At 49.4% G+C, this 19,771-nt stretch overlaps 1 protein-coding gene across 1 annotated transcript in view; it reads right to left on the bottom strand.

Annotated features, from left to right (window-relative positions):
* Positions 1–19,771, bottom strand: part of LOC142010661 (nuclear GTPase SLIP-GC-like) — a 73,228-nt gene that overhangs the window by 21,849 nt on the left and 31,608 nt on the right. The window contains exons 11-13 of the mRNA XM_074989065.1: positions 16,518–16,651; positions 9,079–9,240; positions 781–986 (exon numbers count right to left, since the gene is read on the bottom strand). Of these exons, the coding sequence (XP_074845166.1) occupies positions 781–986; positions 9,079–9,240; positions 16,518–16,651 (502 nt within the window). The remainder of the gene's footprint in view (positions 1–780; positions 987–9,078; positions 9,241–16,517; positions 16,652–19,771) is intronic.

The raw sequence follows: 19,771 nt of genomic DNA on the forward strand, positions 1-19,771 counted from the left end.
CGTGGAAAAGGCCCCGGGAGCAGGCTGCCCCAGAGCCCCGGCGGACCCCTACAACACTGAGACCCAGGACCGCCCTGCATCTCCTGTATTACCACCGCCTGACTACCCTAACGACGTGGTCATGGACGATTGGCCGGAGCCCCCACAGGCGGATAACCCAGAGGAGACCGACCTAGGAGGACCCCTCGACCAGATGGACTGGGACCTGCCGCCAACAGAGGGTGAGGTAGGAAGTGGCCCGGGGAACGTTGCTCACGAACCAATGGCAGTGTGTTGCGGTCTGGATCCCCACTGCCGGGGTTGCATGTGAGCGACCCCCAGGGCCCCGGGCCGGGTCGCAGTGGAGTGGGAGGGCCTGCGACCCCCTACCCCCCTCCCTGACAGGGCCAGCCCCCGCTGAGCCTGTCTGTAGACCTTGTGTTGCTGCCCCGCCCCAAACTGAGGGCTGGGCTGGTGTTTTCCCTTGTGTTGCTGCCCCGCCCCAAACTGAGGGCTGGGCCGGTGTTTATCCTTGTGAACTGCTGCCCCGCCCTGGACTGAGGGCTGGGCCCAGAACTATATAACTCCTGTGAACTGCTGCCCCGCCCTGGACGGAGGGCTGGGGCCTGTACGGGGGTAGCGGTGACTGCCCGAACTGAGTGCGGGCTGGTGCCCTAACCCCCCTTTTTTGTTGCCGACCGCCCTAGACCAAGGGGCTGGGCGTCACGGGACTTGCTACAGGGCCAAAGAACAGGGCTCTTGAGGCCCCCTGAGGCCAATGGGGAGCCCAGACAGCCTTACCGAGGGCTGCTTGGTGCTTCTGCAGCCTGAGTGGGGCCGGAATCGTCTCTCCTGAATATTTCTGCAAAGACGGGGTTGATTGCGTTGTAGATGGGCTCAGCGAGGGCGCTGTTCACGTCTATGCAGCCAAAGGTGGGCGACATGTACACACCGTTCTTCTGGCACACGGCTTTCAGGGTCCTGTGGAAGCCCTGGTTGTTGCTCCGCTGTGTAATTGGAAACACGGATGTAATGAGGGGAGTATGGGGTATATGACTTACACTGTGTACTACAAGAGGACCCCTTTGTGCTGGCAGCTGCACTGGGAGGGGGGCCCCCTGCCGAAGGCCCCCCAGGTGTATTACACCCTACCCCAGGAAGCAGCCATGAGGGATGAGCAGAGCATTCAAGGTGAGTCCTACAGGCCTGTGCAGAGAGGCCTTTCCAGAGGAGCCATCTTGGAAACCACAGAAACAGGCTCCCCAGAGGCTGGTGATACGCAACCAGAGCCCAGCGGGTTCATGCAGAAGGAGCTGCAAGGGATGAGCAGCCTGATGGGCCGGCTCGGAGTCAGAGAGTGAGGAAGGGCACTAGAGCACACCGACAAGCAGCCAGAGCTGGCAGTGGGCTGAACTCGCACGGAGATTGCAGGGAAGGGCCCGAGACTGCTGGCCCTGAGCTCAGGCTGGAGACAGAAGGGCACCGTAGGAATCGGTCCAGGGAACAGCAGTGAGGGGTTGAACTGAACAGTTCATGGCTGCTGTGTACTGGGACGATGCCTGTAGTTGTGGTTGGACTGGGTTACCCTACTGGGCGCAGGTAAAGTGTATACAACCCAAGAAGGGGACAGGTTGTACTGCGGAGCCAGGCTAAGGGCTGAATAGAAGTGGAAGGAACCTCAAGGCTCTTGGGAATGAATGAATGCCTGAAAAGGGTTAAACCAGAGGGTTCTCTGTGGGCAAGCTGCCAGGTGAGCCAATGGGAAGAGAGAGGGACCATTCGCATTGAAGCAGTTGCCTGCTGAAGGGTCTTTCTTTTGTGTGGCCGGAGGAGAGAGACACAGAGAGGTTTAAGCCTGAGCAGGCTTAAGGAATTCAGTAAATATGCAGGCCAAAAAGAGATCTGGGCATACAGATGTGTAAGTAGAAAGGAAATGTTTTGTCAGATGCAATCAGGTTATGGTTTATTTTTGGTTTGGTGTGGGACTTCTCCCGCTGGACGTTGTACCCTCTCTACACAGTGACTTCTGAACTGAATCCCACTAATTCTCTGTGCTTTACTCTACCCTTTTTTAGTTGCTCTGTAATACTTGTAATATAGGAGGTTTCTCTGGGCACGGCTGAGAGAGCCAAACAAGGTCAAACTGCTGAAAACAGGGTTACTCAGAGCCCAAGCCTCGGGGTCCTCCACTATAAGGCACCAAACCTGTCACACAGAGCACTTCTGCTGCTACTCTGGCCAGCAAGAAATCACATCAGCAATTCCCTCAGACACTCCAGCTTCCCTTGCGCCACAGCTGGAACCCTCCTTACATGGATGAGAGGTTGTTTAAAGCAATCTCACCAAAGCTGAACAGGTTCTTCTGGTCCCAAAGGACCAGCTACATTCCCAGGTCAATGTATGTCTTAGATCTTACCCAAAAGAGCAAACTGTGCCCATTGTTTAGAACCCAAAGTCTAAAGGTTTATTAATTAAAAAAAAAAAGGATAAAAGTGAAAGCAAAATTGTTAAAGCAATCAACCAACATACATCAATCACAAAGTTCTTGACCCAGGCTTGCAGCAAATGGAATAAGCTGCTATTTGAAAAGTCTCTGGAGTACATCTTTTGCTAGGCTGGGTCAGCAGTCATAGCAGAGATGTTCCTAAGGTGATGAGCTAGACTGAGGACTGAAGACCAAATGGAGGAACTGCTGGGTCCCCTTTATACCCTTGTCCATGTGGAGGGAAATACATTGTTCTCCTTGGCTATGTCTACACTAGCCCCAGAACTTCGAAAGGGGCATTGTTATAGTCTGGGAACTGACCAGCTAAGCAGCAGCACAGCAGAAAGGGACCTAGGGGTTATGGTGGATGAAAGGCTGGTTATGAGTAAACAGCGTGCCCTTGTAGCCAAGAAAGCTAATGGCATACTGGGGTGTATTAGGAGGAGCATTTCATGCAGATCTAGAGAAGTGGTTGTTCCCCTCTATTCAGCACTAGTGAGGCCACATCTGGAATATTGTGTCCAGTTTTGGGCCCCCCCCCCCAGTATAAAAAGGATGTGGATTTGCTGAAGCAGGTTCAGTGAAGGGCAACAAAAATAATTAAGTGGCTGGAGCACATGACCTATGAGGAGAGGCTGAGGGATTTGGGGTTGTTTAGTTTACAGAAGAGAAGACTGAGGAGTGATTTAATAGCAGCCTTCAACTTCCTGAAGGGGAGCTCTAAAGAGGATGATGAGAAACTGTTCTCAGTGGTGACAGATGGCAGAACAAGGAGCAATGGTCTGAGGCTAAAGAGGGAGAGGTATAGGTTGGATATGAGGAAAAAATTACTTCCTAGGCGGGTGGTGAAGCATTGGAATGTGTTGCCTAGAGAGGTGGTGGATTCTCTATCCCTTGAGGTTTTTAAGTCCTGGCTTGACAAGGTCCTGGCTGGGATGACTTAATTGGGGTTGATCCTGCTTGAAGCAGGAGGCTGGACTAGATGACCTCCTGAGGTCCCTTCCAGTCCTATGATTCTATGCTAATGAGGTGTTTGCATGAATATGCAGTACCTCATTAGCATAATTATGACCACGGCACTTTGAAAGTGCTTCTTTCGATCGTGCGTGGCTTGTCTACACTGGATCCTTTTCAAAAGGACCCTACAAACGTTGAAATCCCCTTATTCCTATTTGGTTTTAGGAATAAGGGGATTTTGAAGTGTGGGGTCCTTTCCAAGTGTCGTGGCCGCCGTTATGCTAACAAGGTGCTGCATATTCATGGCAGTGCCTCATTAGCATCTTTTCATTAGGTTCATTATCACACCCCTTTCAAAGTTCTGGGGCTAGTGTAGCCATAGGCCCTGTGTGGAAGCACATCAGAAATGGAGCCTGTCACATGAGCAGATCCCCATCCATGTCCTTTTTTTAGGCACTCTGCATTAGCACTCTCCACGGCTACACCACACATCCACAACCAAATCTCTCAGATGTGGATTGGAATTAACTACTCCACTCCCTGATTAAGAGTCCTTTTACAGTAGGTTGCCACGCCCCCTAGGCCACGTCTACACTGGCACACTATGTCGAAGTAGCCTATTTCGACGTAAGAACATCGAAATAGACTACTTCAATGCGTATCGCCTACACGTCCTCCAGGGCTGGTGCCATCGACGTTCAATGTCGAAGTAGCGACGGAGAACATCGAAAGGAGCCGCCCCAGAAGGAAACGCAGAGTGTCCACACACACACACACAAGCGCTCCCTGTCGAAATAAGGGGCCAGGAAAGCCCCAAGCCGCTCCCTTAAAGGGCCCCTCCCAGACACATGCGGCCTTCACAGCACGAGATCCACAGAGCCGACAACTGGTTGCAGACCCCATAGACATGGTATGGACCTGCAGCAGCAGCAGCAGCCAGAAGCCCTGGGCTAAGGGCTGCTGCACGGGTTGACCATAGAGTCCGGCCGGGGCTGGGCAGAGCATCTCTCAATCCCTCAGCTGCTGGCTGCCATGGAGAACCCCATTATTTTGATGTAGCAGGATGCGGAGTATCTACACATGCCCTACTTCGACGTTGAACGTTGAACGTCAAAGTAGGGCGCTGTTTCCAACTTCGGATAGGAATAGCGATTTCGATGTCTCGCTGCCTGATGTCGATCTCAACGTCGAAATAGCGCACGGTGCGTGTAGACGTGACGCGTACTATTTTGACGTTGTGCTGGCAACTTCAAAGTAGCCAGCTAGTGTAGACGCACCCCTAGTGTGGTCTCCCAGCCAATGTCTACACTTCAGCCCTATTTTGAAATAAGATATTTCAAAACAGCTACAATCACACACAAAATGCATTTTGAAATAGCCCACAGTTATTTCGAAATAGCATTTCCAGTTCATAGCGCTACTTCGAAATAGTTCCATTGGAGCCCATTGTGGCCTATTTCTAAATAGGCTTTGTTCCCCGGGAAATGAGGTTTACTAGAATCAGAATAATGCACCCGCAATTTTGAATTTATTTCAAAATAGCGTGTGCATCATTTAGATGCTGCACAGGTTATTTTGAATTAACTGCTGTTGTTTTGAAATAACTCAGCTGTGTAGACACAGCCCCAGAGACTATAATTTCAGCTACAAGCACCGAACCAATACTTACCACTTCTCATATAAAACTGATACAAACATATAAGCAGCATACACTCATTCAGTGAATCACCAGCTTTCCTTAGACACCTCACTTGGCCTAGTGATTTGATTCCTGATCCCAGGGAAGGGTCTGTGGATATGCCTGTCTAAGACTGAAAGGTCAGCTACGAGATTGCAGCTTCATTTCTTCCACTTTGTTTCCAAGCTCTCTCCTAAGGGACATCATCCCACAGAGGGCTATTTTGGGTGAGTAAAGTGCTACTCAACTCAGCAAAAGTGGCAGAATAGAGTTCTCTATTAATTTTGGGTTAGATTCTAATATCCTTACTCACTGAGTAACATTTTACCTCATAAGAGCCGTGTCTACACGTGCACGCTACTTCGAAGTAGCGGCACTAACTTCGAAATAGCGCCCGTCACGGCTACATGCGTCGGGCGCTATTTCGAAGTTAACTTTGACGTTAGGCGGCGAGACGTCGAAGTCGCTATCCTCATCAGGAGATGGGGATAGCGCCCTAGTTCGACGTTCAATGTCGAAGTAGGGACCGTGTAGTCATTGTGCGTCCCGCAACTTCGAAATAGCGGGGTCCGCCATGGCGGCCATCAGCTGAGGGGTTGAGAGACGCTCTCTCTCGAGCCCCTGCGGGGCTCTATGGTCACCGTGGGCAGCAGCCCTTAGCCCAGGGCTTCTGGCTGCTGCTGCGGCAGCTGGGGATCCATGCTGCAGGCACAGGGTCTGCAACCAGTTGTCGGCTCTGTGGATCTTGTGTTGTTTAGTGCAACTGTGTCTGGGAGGGGCCCTTTAAGGGAGCAGCTTGCTGTTGAGTCTGCCCTGTGACCCTGTCTGCAGCTGTGCCTGGCACCCTTATTTCGATGTGTGCTACTTTGGCGTGTAGACGTTCCCTCGCTGCGCCTATTTCGATGTGGTGCTGCGCAACGTCAAAGTTGAACATTGACATTGCCAGCCCTGGAGGACGTGTAGACGTTACTCATCGAAATAAGCTATTTCGAAGTAGGCTTCACGTGTAGACGTAGCCAAGGAGTCCTACTGGTAGTAGTTGCTACTCTATACAACTAAGACTACATCTACACTATGAAATAAAAACAATTTTTAATAAATTTGACTTTTTAACCTCAATCTTATAAACTCAAAGTTAATTGTCCACAAATGTTCTGGAAAATCAACCGTTTCTCCATATCAACTTACTGATCTCCATTCCCTTATCCAAGTTCAACTGCGTGAGCAGTGCATTATGGGTACTATCCCACAGTGCCTTAGCCCTATTGCATTCTGGGAGTTTTGTACCACTGGGTTGTGGGGAAAAAAATTGCTGCAGTTGCTTGTGGGTGTTTGATGTCCCTGTCCCAGAATGCAAAGCACCTCCCATAGTTCAGAGCACTCACTAATTGCACAAAAAATGAACGGGAGATCATGCCATTGTCTCCAGAACAGTGCTAGTACTAGCCTGGATCCTCAAATGTTTCTGGTCATTGCACAGACCATTACAACAACTTCCCGGAATGTTGTTCAATTTTTCTTTCAACTACGAAGGCATGGGGTGAGATGATGGTTGAGGGTGATGATGAAGATGTTGGAGAGGAAATCGTTCAACTGTGGGCCAAAAACTTAGAATTGATGGCTGCCCTGGATGCGGTACTTACAGCGGAGCAGCGATTTTGGACTCATGAAACCAACACACAGTGGTGGGACCACATCATTTTGGAGTCTTGGGATGACCAGCAGTGGGTGCAGAACTTTCACATGAGTGAGGCCACTTCTATGGAACTTTGTGAGATGCTGGCCCCCACCCTGAAGCACAGCAATACAAGACTGAGACCAGCTTTAACGGTTCACAAGTGAGTGGCAATCGCTCTATGGAAGTTTGCAATGCCTGACAGTTACTAGTGAGTAGCAAATAAATGTGGAGTGTGCACATCTACAGAGGGGGCCATGGTGGTGAAAGTAGCCAATGCAATCTGTCAGCCTCTCCGGAGGAAGACCATAACACCAAGAGATGTATAGGCCATAGTGGATGGATTTGCTGCCATTTCCTAACTGTGGTGGGGCAATAGGTGGCACTCACATCCGCATCATGGCCCTGGATCACTTGGCCTCTGAAGCTGCGTCTACACGTGCACGCTACTTCGAAGTAGCGGCAGTAACTTCGAAATAGTGCCCGTCGCGGCAACACGTGTTGGGCGCTATTTCGAAGTTGAAATCGACGTTAGGCGGCGAGACGTCGAAGTCGCTAACCCCATGAGGGGATGGGAATAGTGCCCTACTTCGACGTTCAACATCGAAGTAGGGACGTGTAGACGATCCGCGTCCCGCAACATCGAAATAGCGGGGTCCTCCATGGCGGCCATCAGCTGGGGGGTTGAGAGATACTCTCTCTCCAGCCCTTGCGGGGCTCTGTGGTCACCGTGTGCAGCAGCCCTTAGCCCAGGGCTTCTGGCTGCTGCTGCTGCAGCTGGGGGTCCGTGCTGCATATACAGGGTCTGCAACTAGTTGTTGGCTCTGTGTATCTTGCACTGTTTAATGAAAGTGTGTCTGGGAGGGGCCCTTTAAGGGAGCGACTTGCTGTTGAGTCCGCCCCGTGACCCTGTCTGCAGCTGTGCCTGGCTCCCTTATTTCGATGTGTGCTACTTTGGCGTGTAGACGTTCCCTCGCTGCGCCTATTTCGATGTTGGGCTGAGCAACGTCGAAGTTGAACATCGACGTTGCCGGCCCTGGAGGACGTGTAGACGTTATTCATCGAAATAGGCTATTTCGATGTCGCTACTTCGAAATTAGCTATTTCGATGTAGCGTGCACGTGTAGACGTAGCCTGAGTGTATAAACGGAAAGGGATACTTTCTGATGGTGTTGCAGGCCTTGGTAGATCACAAAGGTCATTTCACCGACATTAATGTGTGATGGTTGGGGAAGAATCACGACGCTTCAGAAAGCTTCAGAAATTCTGGGCTGTGCAGAAAGCTCCTGGATGGGACTTTTTTCCCAGAGCAGAAAATCAAAATTGGCAATGTGGAAATGCCTCTACTAATATTGGCTGACCCCACTTACCTTCTGCTTCCTTGGCTCATGAAGTCATACACAGGTGCCCTGCACTGCAGGAAGGATTACTTCAATTTCAGAATCAGCGAGTGCAGAATGGTCATGGAATGCACCTTTGACTGTTTAAAAGTGAGGTTCAGGTGCCTATTGACCCATCTGAACCTTTCAGAATCTAAAGTCCCCACCATGGACCCATCTTGCAACCCTGAGAACTCACAAACCTGAGTGCTCATGATTATGAGATGGCTACCAATGCAATATGATGTCTCCCGCTGTGATGCAATGAGTATGGATGCAATGGCTAAAAGAAATTCTGGCTTCTGGGCACCTTTAAATTTCCTGGGATTGCTGGTGATGAATTCAAAATTCGTGGGCTTCCTGTGACCTACCTCCTGTGCACCTAGAGAGCAGCGGAGATGGAAGTGGCCAGAGCAGACAACTGAGGAGCATTGTGGGATAGATATGGGACATCTCTGGAGGCTAATAAAGTCAATTAAAAGACATGGTGTTTCCCCACTAGCCTTAGCTCAAACTTTTAAATTTGAACATGATGCTACGTCAAGTCGCTTCTCACGGTTTTATAATATCAACATTAGCGCTGCCAAAAATCGACCTAACGGTATTTACAGAGAAGGCAGTGCCATTGTAGAATCAAGCTAACTGCCTTCAATTCGACTGTATCATGTAGTGTAGACATAAGCTAAGAGGACCAAAATGTAGCCCGTAACATGCTGCTCTACTCCAGTGCCTTTCATCCAGCACCCTTTACAAATGTTAATGTCTCCCAACATCCAGTAACACTCGGCCCTCGTAGGATTTTCCTCCACCAATCTCAAAGCACATCTCAAAAGTTAACAAGCACCAGTGAAACAAAGGTGGAGGCAGTTGGTGGCCAGAGTGTGAAAGCTGCTCATGAGGGCTACATCGAGAGCCTGTTACTCACTGTAAGGAGATAAGAGAATGCTTCTTGGTGAGATGATTTTGCTTTCCTCACGCCATCATTAAGTGGCTGCTCCAGCTGGGCAAAACATTTCTCGATCTCCTCCTCCAAAGCCTTGATCTTGGCCTCCACGAAGCTTTCCAAGTCTTTCTGCTGATATTGATCCTGCAACGGCAGAAGAGCAAAGAACACGTCACTGTGCAGCAGGTGCTGGAGTCAAAATAAAGGCCCTGGCACAGCCAAAGGAGTATGAGGTGATTGGAGTAACAGAGACTTGGTGGGATGATTCACATAACTGGTGCACAGTCATAGAAGGGTATAAACTGTTCATGAAGGACAGGCAGGGGAGAAAAGAGGAGGAATTGTGCTGTGTGTGAGAGAGCAGTATGATTGCTGAGAGCTCCAATATGTGGAGGGAGAAAAGCCAAGTGTGAGTCTTTGGGTTAAGCTTGGAGGAAGTAGCAACAGAGGTGATGTTGTGGTTGGTGTCTGCTATAGACCACCAGATCGGGTAGATGAGGATTTCTTCAGACAACTAAGAGAAGCTTCCAAATCACAGGCCCTGGTTCTCCTCGGAGGCTTCACTCATCCAGACATTTGTTGGGAGACCAATACAGCAGCACACAGACAATCCAGGAAGTTTTTGGAGAATGTTGGGGATAACTTCTTGGTACGAGTGCTGAAGGAGCCGACCAGGGGCCGTGCGCAACTTGACCTGCTGCTCACAAACCAAGAAGAACTACACTCTTCCCTCCCTATACAAGCGCAATTGGTACCCAACTTTCTGCTTGTAGGCAAAAACTCATAAGAGGGACACTAAATTCTCATTAAAATACATGTAAAAGTCTCTGATTGGTTCCTAGTGCCTCTAACTCGGCGAAGGAGTGGTAGCATGTGGCGCTGCTTTTGAAAGGTAAGTGAACTGTGGGTTGGGCAGGTTAGGGAGGGTTAAAGGCCGGGGGGCAGTTTGAGGCCATGAGCAGGAAAGAGGGTTAAAACCTGGTGGTGGGTTGGGTCCGTGGGGCAGGTGGGAGAGATAAGGCTGCGGTAGGCTGGGTCTCTAGTGAAAAAAGTGCAGGTCCTAAACAAGGAAGGGAATCAGTATGGACTGATTATGAACATCGATAAAACAATGGTATTTGGAGATAAGGGAATAGGAAGGAAGATCAGTGTAGATGTTATTAAACTAGGAAATGTCGAAAAGGTCACGTATCTGAGGAGCAACATAACGTATGATCTAGACTGTAAGAAGGAAATAGTGACTAGAATAGCAAAAGCAAGAGCGAGTTTGAAGGCAATAGATAAGATCTAGAAAAGCAAAGTGATTAGCTTAGGAACAAAGTTGAGCGTCTTGAAAATGTGTGTATTCAGCAGCATGTTGTACAGATGTGAGACATGGGTGATAATGAAAAGTTCAAAAAGAAGAATATTGGTGTTTGAGAGGAGTTGTTATAGAAAGATTCTGAGAATAGGATGGAGGCAGAAGGTCACCAGTGAGGAATTCTATAGGAAAATACAGCCAAAAGAGAACCTGCCGCAGAAGGGTATAAAGCAGAAGCTACAACTATTTGGGCATATTTGCAGAATGAACGATGAACGAAAAATCAAGACCCTGGTGTTTGGCATAATGGACGATTCGAATAGGAGAGGCAGACCCCACAGAGCATGGATAGATGATGTAGGAGATTGGTGCAGAGCACGTCTACAGAAACTCCACACTGGAGAGGGAAAGATGGAAGGAAATAGCGAGAGAGGCATCAGATGCCAACGGGCGCTGAGCCCACGGTTATTGATGATGATGATGACGATGATGATGAGGTTGGGTCTGCGGGGCTGGGGGGGGCGGGGGTCAGGCTGCAGCGGGTTGAGCCTGCAGGGTCGGCAGGAGGTCAGGCTGCCACAGGTTGGGTCTGCAGGGTTGGCGGGGGACTGAGGCTGAGGCAGGTTGGGGCTGCATGGCCATGGGGGCGGGGGTCAGGCTGCAGCAGGTTGGGGCTGCAGGGCTGGTGGAGGTGGGGTCAGGCTTCCACAGTTTGGGGCTGTGGGGCCAGCTGGGGTGTCAGGCTGGGGCGGGCTGTGGCTGTGGGGCTGGCATGGGGGGTGGGTCAGGCTGCAGAGATTTTGGTGTGCAGGGCCGGGGAGGATCAGACTATGGCAGGTTGGAGCTGTGGGGAAGGGGGTAAGGCTTGTATGAGTGGGGGGAGTTCACTCATCTAGTGAACAAAGGTAAGTATACACGTCCCTCATTTAAGCGAGTACTTGTAAGCAAAGTACTCATTTAACGAGGGGTGAGTGTACTAGGAGAAATAGAAGTGGGTGGCAACTTGGGCTGCAGCGACCATGAGAGGGCAGATTTCAGGACCCTGACAAAAGGAAGAAGGGTGGGCAGTAATATACAGACCCTTGATTTCAGAAGAGCAGAATTCGACTCCCTGAGAGAACTGATGGGCAGGATCCCTTGGGAAATGGATAGGAAGAGGAAAGGAGTGCAGGAGAACTGGCAGTATTTTAAAGAAGTCTTATTGAAGGCACAGGAACAAACCATCCCAACGTGCAGTAAGAAAAGCAAATGGTAGGCAACCAGCTTGGCTTACAAGGGAAATCCTTGGTGAGCTCAAACTCAAAAGGGATGCATATAAGAAGTATAAGCTTGGACAGATGACTAAGGAGGAGTATAAGTATATGCCTGGAGAATGCTGGGAAGTAGTCAGGAAAGCGGAAGTGCAACTGGAATTGCAGCTTGCAAGGACTGTGAAGGGTAACAAGAAGGGTTTCTACAGGCATGTTAATAAGAGGGTTATTAGTGAGGATGTGGGGCTGTTACTGGATGAGGGAGGTAACCTAGGGACAGATGATGTGGGAAAAGCTGAAATACCCAATGCTTTTTTTTTTTTTTTGCCTCAGTCTTCATGGACAAGATCAGTTCCCAACCTCTAGCACTAGGCAATGCATCATGGGAAAGAGATGGGCAGCCCTTTGTGGGGAAAGAACAGGTTAAGAGCTACTTAAAAAAGTTAGTGGCGCACAAATCCATGGGTACTGAAGGAATTGGCAGATGTAATTGCAGAGCTTGAAAACTTGTGGAGATCAGGAGAGATCCCGGATGACTGGAAAAAGGCAAATGTGGTGTCCATCTTTAGAAAAGAAAAGAAGGACAATTCAGGGAACTATAGGCTGGCCACCCTTACCTCAGTCCCCAGAAAAATCATGGAGGGAATCCTCAAGGAATCCATTTTGGAGCACTTGGAAGAGAGGAAAGTGATCAAGAGTAGTCAACATGGATTCACCAGGGGCAAGTCCTGCCTGACCAATCTGATTAGCTTCTGTGATGAGGTAAATGGCTCTGTGGTCATGGAGAACCCAGTGGATGTGATATACTTTCACCTTAGCAAAGCTTTTGATACACCTCCCTCAACATTCTTGCCCATAAGTTAAGCAACTATGGATTGGATACATGGACTGTAAGATGAACAGAAAGCTGGCTTGATGGATGGGCCCAATGGGTATTGGTCAATGGCTCAAGGTCTGGTTGGAGGTCAGTTTCAAATGGAGTGCCACAAGGATCAGTTCTAGGGGCAGTACTATTTAACATCTTTATTAATGACCTGGAGGACTGCACCCTCAGCAAATTTGCAGATGACACTAAGCTAGTGGGTCAGGTAGATACATTGGAGGGTAGGGACAGGGTCCAGGGTGACCTCGACAAATTGGAGGATTGGGCCAAAGGAAATCTCATGAGGTTCAACAAGGAGACGTGCAGAGTTCTGAACTTGGGACAGAAGAATCCCAAGCACTGTTACAGGCTGGAGACCAAACTGGATAAGCAGAAGTGCAGTAGAAAAGGACCTGAGGATTACAGTGGATGAAAAGCTGGATATAAGACAACAGTGTGCCCTTGTAGCCAAAAAGGCTAATGGCATATTGGGGTGCATTAGGAGAAGCATTTCCAGCAGATCTAGAGAATTTATTATCCACTCTATTCGGCACTGGTGAAACCACATCTGGGGCATTGAGTCCAGTTCTGGGCCCCCCCAGTACAGAAATGATGTGGACTCATTGGAGTGGGTTCAGCGGAGGGCAACAAAAATGATTAAGGGACTGTAGTGCATGACCTGTGAGGAGAGGCTGAGAGATTTAGGCTTATTTAGCTTGCAAAAGAGAGGACTGAGGGGTAATTTGATAGCAGCTTTCAACTTCCTGAAGGCGAGCTCAAGAGAGGATGGCCAGAGGCTATTCTCAGTGGTGACAGATGGCAGAACAAAGAGCAATGGTCTGAAGTTGAAGAGGGAGAGGAGTAGGTTGGATATTAGGGAACACCACTTCCCCAGGAGGGTGGTGAAGCACTGGAATGTGTTGCCTAGAGAGGTGGTGGGATCTCTGTCCCTATAGGTTGTAAGTCCCAGCTTGACATGGTCCTGGCTGGGATGATTTAGTTGGGGTTGATCCTGCTTTGGGCAGGGGGCTGGACTGGATGAGCTCCTGAGTTCCCTTCCAGCCCTGGGATTCTGTGGTTCTATGAATTCTATGACAAAGAGGAAAGAACGGAATCACTATATTTTTTTCCTCCTTTCTCTGTGTTATCTCCTCCCCGCCAGCCCCAGAACACAAGGGGCACAGAGAGGTGTTGTTGTCCCCCAGTGATATGGTTCTAGGGGTCCCAATCAGAAGACAGTGGATGGTGTGACATTATGAAGAACACAGCTTGCGAGTGGAAGCAGGGGCTTGGATAAGGTGCTTGTGTCTGTGCTAGGGAACACGGTATGCTTCTGTTCTGCGGTTACACTCTGACAACGCTCACAGCACAAGCTGGAGTTTAGGAAGGGTGAAGAGATTGCTACCACCTTGTCATCTGGCCACGCTCTGGGGAAAGAACTCAGATGCTCCTTGCCATGAATGAACGCCTGTCAACAGCTAAACCCAGAGAGAGGGGGTTCTCTGTGGGCAAGTTGCCAGGTGAGCGGATAGGAAGAGAAGGGGGAGCTTTGAATTGAAGCAGTTGCCGGCTGAGAGGTCTGTCTATTATATGGCTGGAGGAGAGAGACACAGAGATGTTTAAGCCTGAGCAGGCTTAAGGAATTCGGTAAATATCCAGGCCCCAAGGAGATCTGGGCATACAGATATGTAAGCAGAAAGGAAATGTTTAGCCAGAAGTGATTAGGTTATTGTTTATTTTGGGTCTGGGCTTGGACTTCTCAGGCTGGTTGATGTACCCGCTGTACACTGTAACTTCTGAACTGAACCCCTGGGAAGTAATTCTCTGTGCTTTAATCTATCTTTTTTAAAATTGCTCTGTAACACATAGTAGCCAAATATGCTTTATTGCATAAAGCTTTTGTTTTATTAATAAATCACCTTTTTTAAAAATATAATAACCTGATCACTTCTTGTCACGTGGCTGGACTTTTATATTGGGGCTGGAAGCCATTTTATATGCCCAGTGTGGCTATTGGTCCCAAATATTGTGCTGGGGGGCCATGAGACGTGTCAAATGAAAGCTGATGATGCCCTGAATCTGTTTGCTACTTGTGTGTCTGTATCATGTTTGTAGGTAAAGTTTTAGATTTTTAGCTCTGCAGCTGTGTGAGAAATGTTGCAGTGTAGAGGTTCACAAAGGGAGGTGGGGCTCCACCCCTTCCAGGACAATAGACTGATCAAAGGTCCAGAGGGACAACACATATTTTGTAATGATGGGGTTTTCCGAATGGGACTGCAACGAATGGAAACTCAGGACAGAGACCCACCTGGTCAGGTGGTAAGCCAAGGCCTATGGAGGAGAAACCTGTATGGCTGTGAAACCTGGACCTTGTACAGAAAACATATAAAACTGCTGGAGCACTTCCACACACACAGCCTGAGGTCAGTACTGCACATTCGATGGCAGGACAGACTCACGAACCTGGAAGTCCTGGATAGAGCAGGAAACATGAGCACTGAAGCCATGATTCTGAAAGCCCAGCTTCGCTGGACAGGGCACATCCTACAAATGGGGGAGTCAAGAATCCCTAAGCAACTCCTCTACGGTGAACTCTCCCAGGGCAAAAGGAAGCAAGTCAGGCCTCGCAAGAGGTATAAAGACTGCATGAAGGCCAACATTGCTCATGCTGGTTTAAAACCAGATCAGCTAGAGCAGCATGCAAAAGACCGAACAGGCTGGTGTGCGCTCGTATGACATGCATATGGCAACTTGGAAGAGCAGCGACGCGTACGCCTCATTGATGCTTGTGAGAGGAAGAAAGCAACAGCAGCAGCCATACCCAACAGATCCAGGACAATTCCTTTGCCCCCATTGTGAATGCCCATGCCTCTCAAAGCTTGGACTCCTCAGCCACATGCGAGTCCACAACCGATGAGTCTCTGCAAGCTCAAGACATCATCGTCAGACACGACGGACTACCTACATGGAGAAGAATGGAATTTTCCCTCTGCATATAGAAAGCTATAAGATGGGCCCTGGCAGGGAATTTCTTTGTTCTTCAGTCCTCATGAATTAAGCCTGTCTGGACTAGGGGCGCATTCCTCAGAGGGATGATGTGGATTTAGCAGTGTCCATCTTGGATCTTTTGTCTTGTGGTCTCCAAGGGTCCATGTCCCAGCATGTGGACCCCAGCAGGCTGGATCTACAGTGCTCCAGTGACTGAATCTATGTAACCTTAAATGAACTTTCAGAGACTTTCAAGAATCACCAAATAACATCCCTGGCTGCATCAGCAGTTGTGACTGATGCATGTGAAGTATTGCTTTAACAATTCTTCTCTCTAACCTTCTTCTTCCTTTGGTATTACTAAATCTTTAGGTATTAGATCTACAGAATTGGTGAGTGTGTTGCTTGGGTAAGATCCACGTATATATTGACCGGGGTCTGGGGCTGGGCCCTTTGGGGTCTGGAAGAATCTGTGTGGTGGTTGGTGAAACAGACTTAAGAGCCTTGCGCCTTAAGTTTGGGTTGTTAGTCTGGGCTGGCAGAGCAGCTGGGAAGTCTGTGGGTTTGCTTATCTGGCTTCTGGCTGGCCAGTGGGACTGGCAGAAGTGCTGGGCAGGGTGATTGGATTTACCTTAGTGGGAAGGAAATCCCAGCCCAGGGCTGTGAGTAGCCCGGATTTTAAGCAAAAATACCCTGGAGTGCTTTCTCTGTCTGTGCCCTGAAACCCCGTCCTATTACACTCCTGCACCAAAAAGTATAGTCCCTTTCCCTAGTTGGAACCACCCCCATTAGTAGTCAGCAGTATGGGCTCTATGGCACACAGCTGAGCAGCTTACACTCTAGCTGGCTCATCCCTAGATTTTTGGAGCAGATTTTGCATTTGTTTCCTGTTAGGCGCTGTGGGGTGGGCAGCCCCTTTGAGATGATCAGGGATGGAAAGTGGAGAAGGTAATGCGCAGAGAAACATTAATGTGCCGCCAGCGCGGCGAGTCAGAACCCCCGCAAGCTGTTCCAGCCTCACCTTCATTTTTCTTTTGGAGTAGATATTCTTGGCCATCAGGACAGTGCTGTGAACCTCAGACACATAATCCTTTAGCAGCTTCTTCTTCTCTTTCCGATAGACATTCCTGACGTACTCTCTCAGCTTGGGAATCTCTGCAATAGCACAGAGAGGCAGTTAACCCTGGGCTCCAACTAAAATTTAAGGCAACGTACCTATGCTGCTTGGGGCTGTGGAAAGTTTTGCACCCTATCAGGTGTAGGAATGACAAGGAGCTGATTAAGAATGTGTGTGTGTGGGGCGTGGGGGGGAGCTGGGAAAACACAATCCCAAGGAGGACCCTAATGTATTAAAATATGAATGTAACAGCATTATTTATGCTTAAAATCTATTCATGCTTATTATTGCTCATGATGCACAATAGCGTTACACTTAAATTAATTTTAAAATAAGAATGACGTGCCATGTTTCTTTTGTTCCTTGAAAGCAAATTGTTTAAACAAAATGGAGTTATGGAGCCCTGGGGCCCCTCGAGCCTGAGGTAACTGCCCCTTTTTGCCCTTATGTTAGTCCACCACAGATAATGGTGACCAAACTGCCAATGTAGACACAGCTAAGTCATCTGGCTACCATCTCTTGAAGCTGTGGCTACATAGGTTGAACCTCTTTCATCTGACACCCTTGGGACCTGACTGGTGCCAGATGAGAAAATTTGCTAGATGATAGGAGGTCAATATTTTTGAGCACATTACCAACACTTCCACTGCTGATTGGGCTCTTAGAAGACATTTAGGGGTACATTACAGCTACATAACAGCACAAAACACTGACAGCCAGGACTGGTGGCTGGAAACAAACTTTCTGGGACCATAAGAAGTCTTGTGGCACCTTATAGACTAACAGATATTTTGGAGCATAAGCTTTCGTGGGTGAAGACCCGCTTCGTCAAATGCAACTGAAGCAGGTCTTTGCCCATGAAAGCTCATGCTCCAAAATATCCATGAGTCTATAAGGTGCCACAAGACTTCTTTCTGGTCTCGAAGCTACAGACTAACACGGCTCCCTGCGTGATACTTTCTGGGACCGTGGGAAACTTGGCCACATCCCACGACAAGTGGCCATCCAGCTAACTAAAATCCTGCTGGATTACAGAGCTTGCCAGATGAGAGAGTTCCAGATTAGAGAGGCGCAACCTGTAGTACAAAAGAATGGGTCAATGCACTGGGTCAGACCAGTATTGTCTCCCAGCAGCGGCCAATGCCAGCTGCTTCAAAGGACATGAGCAACACAAGCCGATCCATCCCCTGCCATCCACTCCCAGCTTCTGGTAATCAGAGGCTGGAGACACTGAGAGTGTGGGGCTGCATCCCTGACCATTTTGGCTAAGAACCATCGCCTGACTTATCCTCCATGATTTTCTCCAGTTTTTCAAACCCTAACTTAGTTGGGGGTTCTTGCGTTACGTGAAGGAGCAAATAACATTTCCTCAGTCAATTGCAGGGGGGAGCCCTGTTAGCCTGTAGCATCACAAATAAATCCTGGGGCACCTTAGAGACGAACCAGGTTATTAGGAAAAACCCACAAAAGCTCGTGACCTAATAAAGTGGTTCGTCCCTGCGGTGCGCAGGACTGCTCTTATTTGCAGAACTTCCTTAATTGCTTTCTCCACCCCAGTCATAATTTAATAGACCTTGATCATATCCCTTGCTACCTGACTCTCTTCCAAGCTGAGACGTCCCACTCTCTTTAATGCCTCCTCAGACCAAAGCCGTTCCATACCCCAGCCATTGTTCTTGCCCTTCGCGGTGCCCTTTCCCTACCCAATATCTTTTTTGAAATGGGGTGACCAGCACTGCACGCAGCACTCAAACCTCAGCCCACGGCTGTGAGTAGAGGGAATGGCCCCAGGCATCTCAGCAGGGGTTAACTCCACGGCCTGTTGCTCTAGGGGGCTCTCTCAACTCCACTCCAGCAGCGGGCTCTGTGTGTAACAGGAGGGGGAGAGGGCGGCAGAGACACCAAGAACAGAGGAGCCCCCTGTTTACAGCTGTGACCCTCCTGAGGGAAGAAGTCAGCTTTGTTGACTATTAAGCTCATTGAAGGCTCATTGCCAAGTGAACCAAACCCCTTGCGAGCATTAAGAATAATTTGTGTAGGGCCCTTGATTAGAGGAGCCGCTGACTACAACTCCCCTGTTGCCTTGGGGAAAAAGAGGGGAAACGGCTCCTGTTCCAGGCAGTGCAGAGAGAGCAGGTGGTGGGCTATGTTTGCACAGAGGAGTCGGACTGCGGTGTGGAGTGCAGGCCACTGCTGGGGTTTTGAGGGAGGCTGTTGGCAGTTGGCCCCACAGGAGAGAGACTCTTGCCGTGCTGGAGCCGACTGCGAGGGGCTGCAGGGAAGGAACGGTGCGTAGCTGTTTGGGAAAGTGCTGTGTGAGAAGGGGCACAGCACAGAGCCTGGGTCTGCGGAGAGGCCAAATGATCTGCCCAGTGAAGCAGGACCTCGAGCAGGTGGCGTCGGGGGGGGCTAGCTCCTGTGCCATCTCTGCGGATCTCTGGGAAAGGGACACTGCTCAGAAGAGTGACGCACGCTGCCATGGAACGGACAGGATGGGATCTGATGATGCCCATTCACAGCTCTGTCTTATAAGTGTGACAAGATAAATGGAGGCACTTCGATAGTCGCTGCAGGAAAATAGCGGAACCCTTGCACAGTTTCCTCATCAAGACAAAGCATCTCAGAGATTTACAGAACAGACTTCGTTCTCTCTGGTGGAACGCTACGGCGTGTCAGACGTGAGGAGAGGTGAAGCTCGGCGCCCTGTGTTCTTCCATACAGACTGGGATTGAACGTGGGGCGATGAATAAGTTGTCTGGTATGTAAGGTGATGCTGTTTTGGGAAGGCATTTTGGGTGAGGTTGCAACAGAGTCTTGTCTTTAAAGGAAACAGCCCTGACACCTGAAGCCATGAGCTTCTCCTCAGAGTAACTGCAGTGGCTATGGTACATGTTGTTGAGTCTGCAGAGTCCGGGGCTGCCTGGAGAGAGGTCTGAGGCACTACATTAGAACATAACATAAGAACGTAAGAGCTCAAGAGTGGCCATTACTGGGTCAGACCAAAGGTCCATCTACCCAGCATCCCGTCTGCCGACATTGGCCAGTGCCAGGTGCCCCAGAGCGGGTGGACTGAAGACAATGATAGAGTGACTTGTCTCCTGCCATCCATCTCCAACCTCTGACAAACAGAGGCCAGGGACACCATTCCTACCCTCTGG

The sequence above is a fragment of the Carettochelys insculpta genome, chromosome 3 (assembly GCF_033958435.1).
Source record: "Carettochelys insculpta isolate YL-2023 chromosome 3, ASM3395843v1, whole genome shotgun sequence".
Classification (NCBI taxonomy): Eukaryota; Metazoa; Chordata; order Testudines; family Carettochelyidae; genus Carettochelys; species Carettochelys insculpta.